Below are 6,000 nucleotides of genomic sequence, written 5' to 3' on the forward strand. Positions count from 1 at the left end.
AAATTGTGCTTAATCCTCTCCACGACTCCAAGAAGTAGGCATGGCCACGATCCCCAACTTATAGATGCAAACGTTGGGGCACAGAGACGTTAAGATGCTTCTTGCCCGAGGCCACAGGGTTTGCAGTAGTTGGGACCCAGGACTGAATCCCGAGCCCATGTTCGGGCAACCTGACTTTGGTTCACATCTAGGCTCCACTGCTTGGTAGCCGGGAGAGGCCCCCTTATTCCAGGGGACTTGCCCTGAGGTATCTTCCGTGCTGGTCACGGTGGCCCCCAAGGGTGGAGGAACAGAAGGCCCAGCGTTGGCCACAGCACGTTGGCAGAGCTCCAAACACAATATTCCCAGCCCTGCCTGGTAGAGGCCCAGCCCGAGGGGCCCCCCGGTGGTGCTGGGGAACTGCCAAGCCCCGTCCCTCCTCCCCAAACCAGGACTCTGCCCACCCCCCGCCACAAGGGTCCATTTTCCTGACCTGCCCCGTTAGCCACTGGCCACGGCTAGAGTCTAATGACGAGCTCATCAACGTAGCAGGGCAGGGAGTGAGAGCCCGGGATCCTCTGCCTCCTGGGTGGGGTGTGGGGGATTATAGGAGGGTGGGCATCCAGGGGGAGGCATGGCCCTGAGCACCTCCTCCTGGCTGGGCAGGGGGTCTGGGTAGGGCCTGGGTATGGGCAGGGATCTGTTCTGAACTTACTGAGTTGGCTCCAGCAAACCTCCCCTCTCTGGGTCTGTTTCCCTATCTCAGAGGATCTAGGGGAAGGTGGGGTGCTCTTAAAGTGTGGGAGGGCCACCTGGGTGACTGAGTCAGTTAAGCATCAGACTTCGAGTTTCTGTTCAGGTCACGATCTCAGGGTTGTGAGATGGAGCCCCCGCCTTGGGCTCACATTCAGCAGAGAGTGGGCTTCTCTCCCTCTTCCTCTCCCTCTGTCCCTTCCCAGGCGCACCAGCACGCGCGCTCTCTCAAATAAATAAATAAATAAATAAATAAATAAATAAATAAATAAATAAACAAATCTTTTAGAAAAAACTGTCTGGGAGGGTTAAGAGGAATACAGGCAGGGAGCTAAAAAAAAAATAAATAAATGTGCACCATAAGGGCACAGAGATAGAGGCTGGAGAAGCAGGGGCCAGGGAGCCAGGAGGGCCGGGTCCCAGGAGCCGATGGGAGGGGGGGGGGGACACGGGACACGGGGGGGGGGGTTGCAAACTGGGGTCCGGAGGGCACAAAGGCTGATGGGTAGGGAGCGAGAATGCCAGAGGGGATGGAAACCATGCTCCAGAGACAACGGAAAGACACGGAGCCCCGAGGGCTAGGGGAGCCCACAGGCCAGAGGGTTGCAAAGCTAGAGGAGTCAGGGCCTGTCTCCCAAGGGCCCCCCTCAGGCCCCAGCTCACCGAGGCAGCGGGAGCCGTCCAGGCTGCTGACAAACCCACGCGGACAGGTGCACATGAAGCTCCCCACCGTGTTGCTGCAGTCGCCCCCAGAGCAGAGGCCCAGCACGCTGACACACTCGTCCACATCTGTGGAGTCGGATGCCCCGTCACAGGGCGGCTGCCACCAGCCCCACCCCTTCTCCTCGCAGGGGGGCCTGAGCTGCCCAGAGCACAAAGGAGTCACTAGTCCTCCCCCTCCCCTGCGCCCACCTTCGCACTTGGCACTGTTCTCACTGGGCCGGTGTCCACTGGGGCAGCGGCACTCGAAGGAGCCCACCGTGTTGATGCAGCTGCCCCCCTGGCACAGGCCCGGGACAGTCTGGCACTCATCCACATCTGCAAGGGGATGACGGGCCCATTGGAGGGAAGAACCAAGGCTGCGAGGGCTCCCACCCGGCCCTGGGTCCCAGGGCCTCCCTCCGGACGCGCTGACTCCCTTACCTTGGCAGGCCCCTGTGCGGACATTGGGGATGAAGCCTCGGCGGCAGGGGTGTGGCTGTGCGGGGCAGAGCTCGCACGGGATGCCCCAGGCACGGCCCACGGTAGCACAGCAGAGGGCCTTCGTGCTCCCCAGGCCTGTCAGCTGCTGCCGGCACCCCTCAGGACCCACTTGGCCAAAGCAGGGGCCCGTCCGGTAGTCTGTGAGACAGACGGATTGGGGCAGCTGGCCTCAAGCTGCCTACCCCCGCCCCAGAACCTTCTGCGTCTCCGTCTCTGCAGCCCCAGCTCTGGCCTCTACCTCTCTCACCTGGACCACGGCAGTAGCCTCCTTCCCAGCCTCCCTAAACCAATACACCAGCCTTTACTCGTGCTGCTCCCCATCCCTAATCGGATAACCTCCCGTTCACCCTTCAAAACCCCTTCTCCCCAAAGCATTCTGCAACCAGCCTCCAAAAAGGAGGCCAGGATCTCCAAGCTCACAAAGCCCAGGAAGGGCATGTCTGGAGGATCCGACCACTTCCCCAGGCCTACCCGCCCTTGAGGCCTGGGCAGAGACCAGAGACACCCAGCAGGAGAGCCTGTATCATCCGTGCGTGCCCGTCTGGCCCTGCCAAGTCTCCCAGACTCCAGGAGGGACCGCGCGTCCACCCGAATGCTCTGAACCCACAACACTGCAGCCCTGAACCCTGAACCCGGCCAAAGGTGGTCTCCTCAGTGCTCCCACCTCTGGACACAGGCTCAGATGTGGCTTCCTGGCTCCCTCCTCCAGATGGTTCCAATCTAGGGGCTGGCAGTGGACCAAGGGAAGCCCCTCCCAGAAGGAGAAGCCGAGGCCAGCCCCCTAGACTGTGTGGAGGAGGAGGCGCACAGACAGCCACAAGGGTCCTGATTCCCTTGAGTCCAAACGATCCCAGAATCTCACCTAATTCACCCAGAACTCTGGAATCCCCCCTCCCTCCTGCCTCTCTGGGGCCCTCACCATCCCCCACCCCTCTCACCCTGCCTCCCGCTCAGCCACACTGAGCTGCTCCCCTTCCATCAGCCCAAACTCCAGTTTCTAAAAGCACCTCCCTCGTGCTGAGGAGCCCTCCCAGCCCCAGCTTCTGACTCATAGCTACACCCTCTTCACCCCGGCTTCAGCCACAGATGGGCCTCCACCCCCAGCAGCACCTCCCAACACTGAGGTCAGTCCGGGGTACCCCCATCTCCGCCGGCCTGGGCTCCTGGGCCTTACGGGGCGGTCTGATGGTCCTCACGCTGCCCACTCTTGCTGGCTTTCTCCTCCCCAGCTTCCCGTAGGCTCCATGCATCCCGTGTACCCTGAGCCGCCCTCCCTTATCTTCTGCAAGAACCTCAACCACCCGCTCAGCTTCGGGCCCACACATGGGCCCCCCCATGGGGCCTGGGTGTCCAGCTGTTTCCACCTCCCCCAAATCAACTTTCCACAAAATGCCCTTGCTTCCGTCATCTGAGTTTTGGCCAACAGCTCCCAACAGGTGACCCCACCCACCTCAGCTGTGGGGAATATTCTGAAACTGAGGGGGCGGGGTGCAGTAAAAGGAGGCTTGCTCCTCTCATGAACTCTGACTTATCACTTCCTCCAGGAAGCCCTTCCTGATGCCTTTGCCTGGGGCAACAGTTTCTCTGCCCTTCACAGCAGTAGGGCCAGCATCAGGGCCAGCTGGAGCTTTCCAGGGCCTGGCTGCCAGGAAGCCCCTGTCCATCCACCCAGGCCCCTACCCCATGCCCAGCTTGGTACCTCTCTCACACTGAGGTCCCATGAAGCCATACACACAGGCACAGTGGTTCGGCCCGATGCAGCGGCCCCCGTTGTGGCACCCACGGTCACAGACAGCTGCGGAAGAGGGGAGGGTGGCCTGAGGTCCCCTAGCAGCAGAGGGACCTGGGGAGGCTCAGAAAAGCCCATTTTCACCCAGGAATCTGCACTGTTGGGGATAAGTACATCCCTCCAAACCCTGGTCCCAGAAGAGTGACCTGTGGGTGGCGGGCCGGTGGCAGTCGAGACCCGCCCTCTGGGATCCTAGGCCCAGGTGTGCCGGGGGATACTCACGCTGCCCACACACAGTGCCTGTGTAGCCCCTCTGACACAGGCAGGACTCCCCTCGGCAGCTGCCTCCATTCATGCAGCTCACGCTGCACCCTGACCCTACGGACGGGAAGGGGGGGACACACGGGGAAGTGGTGACCAGCCCCGCGATGCACGTCAACAGCGGCAGGAGTAGGCCCACCTGGCCCAGCTCTGGTCCTTCCGCCCTGCGCCAAAACCAGCCTGAGCACCCAGTGGCATCTGGAAGCCTGTAACCCTCTCCTCCTGTCCCTGGGGGTCATCTCCCCCAGCTCACCTCGGCTCCCCCCACAGCTGGGGGCCAGCTTCCCATCAGCGCAGGCACACAGGTTGGGTCGGGAGCAGAAGCCCTCGCCGCAGGCATGCCTACAGACGGCTGGCATGGGCAGAGCAGGTGACAGTCAGGGCCAGGTCCTGAACCCCGCGCCATCCCCACCCCCTCAGTGCCCACGCAAGGCTCTGGGGAGAGGAGAGGGGAGAGGGCCTCTTTGGGCCAGAAATGCTGAGCAGCAAGGACAGAAGCTGAAGATGCTGGGTCCTAACTGTGCTTAGGGTAGAGGGCTCTCCTGGGAGTGGGGTCAGATTCTAGACCCCAGAGGTGGGGGGTACAGGCTGACAGAGAGACAGAGAGGCAGGCAGAGAGACAGGGAGGTAAAGGGCAAAGGAAATGAACGTGGCAGGGTGGCCTGGGAGCCTGAGGACAGGCAAGGGCCAGTCCTATGGTTCAACCTGACATTGCTGGCCAAATTCACTTGCAAGCAGGGCTGGACTTGCCAGCAGGCTGGAGAGCTGCCCCAGCGTCCCCTGCCTGAGCCCCCCACCTCCAGATGGCAGTGGCACTCACGGACGACACACTGGTTCCCGCCTGGCAGTGTCCTCCAGCCAGGGCAGCAGTAGGCATGGAAACGGGAGCCGCACACATTTGGCCTTGGGGAGAGCATGGCACAGCTGGTGAGCCCCTGCCTAGGAGGACATTCCCCCCTGGGCTTTGTCCCCTCCCCCACCCAGTAGGACAGTCCAGCCCGGCCCAGCCCACACCCCAGAGCCTCTCAGCACGCCCTATACCACGCACCCCTGCAAGATGCCTGGGCTGCCACGCCTGCGCACACGTCCGGGGCCCGCAGACTCCAAGGCCCTGTCCCAACGGCCCTGGACATGTACCACGCAAAACAGGGCCATCAAGGCCAGCAGGAGCCGAGCCAGGGGGCCCCAGGCCATGGTGAAAGCACCAGCCCCTCTCCTTGCCAAGCACAGACCCTTCAGAACCATGATGTGTCCCTCAGAGGCTGCAGAGAGGAAAGAGAGGAAGCAGAGTCAACTCCAGCAGAAGCTCTTGGCCACAGACCACTCAGAACCAGGAGCACCCGGACAGCTGCTGCAGGGCTGGGGGAAACGGGGGGAGGGGTGAGCCCAGGGAGGTGGTGGTGGGGGCACCACTGGAGCCCAGGGAGGCATCCAGCCCTCACCCAGAATCAGGTGAACAGCCAGGGCAGGCTTCTTGGAGGAGGTGTGATGTCTCAGAGATGGAGTTAGCCAAGAGTAGGGTGCCTGGGCAGAGGGTGGGGAGGGGTGTGGATCGTTGAATAGAGGGAGAGAGGGACGGGGTGGGGGGGTCGCAGGAGCGCACTGTGTTGCAGAGCTTCTACTTGCAGATCGAGGGTGATGGAGAGCCCTTGGGGGGCTCCAAGGAGGAGGAACAAGAGCAGAACGGGTGTTTGGAGTGTGGAGCCTGGAAGGAAGCATGCAGATGAGGAGACCTGGGCAGGGGTCCAGATGAGAGGGCTGAGGACAGAAACCCGGGGTTAATGAGGAGGTGGAGTCACCGGGAGTTGGAAGCTGGTTCCAAAGGAGGCAGGAGGCATTGAAGAGACTCCCAGAGTTCTGGCTGGAGGCTGAGGGGGATGGGATGGGTGGGGAGACAGGTGGCAGGTGCACAGCCCAGGGGGGGCATTCCCTCCACCCAGCAGGGAACGGATAGCTTTTGTGCCCACTTCATGGATAGGCAAACTAAGGCCATCACGCAGTGAGGGGCTGGCGGT

At 62.1% G+C, this 6,000-nt stretch overlaps 1 protein-coding gene across 1 annotated transcript in view; it reads right to left on the reverse strand.

The window, feature by feature from the left end:
- The window catches only part of FBN3 (fibrillin 3), a 53,501-nt gene extending 48,322 nt beyond the window's left edge, over positions 1 to 5,179 (reverse strand). Inside the window, exons 1-8 of the mRNA XM_055344357.1 lie at positions 5,034 to 5,179; positions 4,806 to 4,888; positions 4,239 to 4,337; positions 3,947 to 4,042; positions 3,635 to 3,730; positions 1,876 to 2,073; positions 1,645 to 1,770; positions 1,396 to 1,521 (exon numbers count right to left, since the gene is read on the reverse strand). Of these exons, the coding sequence (XP_055200332.1) occupies positions 1,396 to 1,521; positions 1,645 to 1,770; positions 1,876 to 2,073; positions 3,635 to 3,730; positions 3,947 to 4,042; positions 4,239 to 4,337; positions 4,806 to 4,888; positions 5,034 to 5,179 (970 nt within the window). The remainder of the gene's footprint in view (positions 1 to 1,395; positions 1,522 to 1,644; positions 1,771 to 1,875; positions 2,074 to 3,634; positions 3,731 to 3,946; positions 4,043 to 4,238; positions 4,338 to 4,805; positions 4,889 to 5,033) is intronic.
- Between the last annotated feature and the right edge of the window lie 821 nt (positions 5,180 to 6,000).

The sequence above is a fragment of the Nyctereutes procyonoides genome, unplaced genomic scaffold (genome assembly GCF_905146905.1).
Source record: "Nyctereutes procyonoides isolate TBG_1078 unplaced genomic scaffold, NYPRO_anot_genome, whole genome shotgun sequence".
Classification (NCBI taxonomy): Eukaryota; Metazoa; Chordata; class Mammalia; order Carnivora; family Canidae; genus Nyctereutes; species Nyctereutes procyonoides.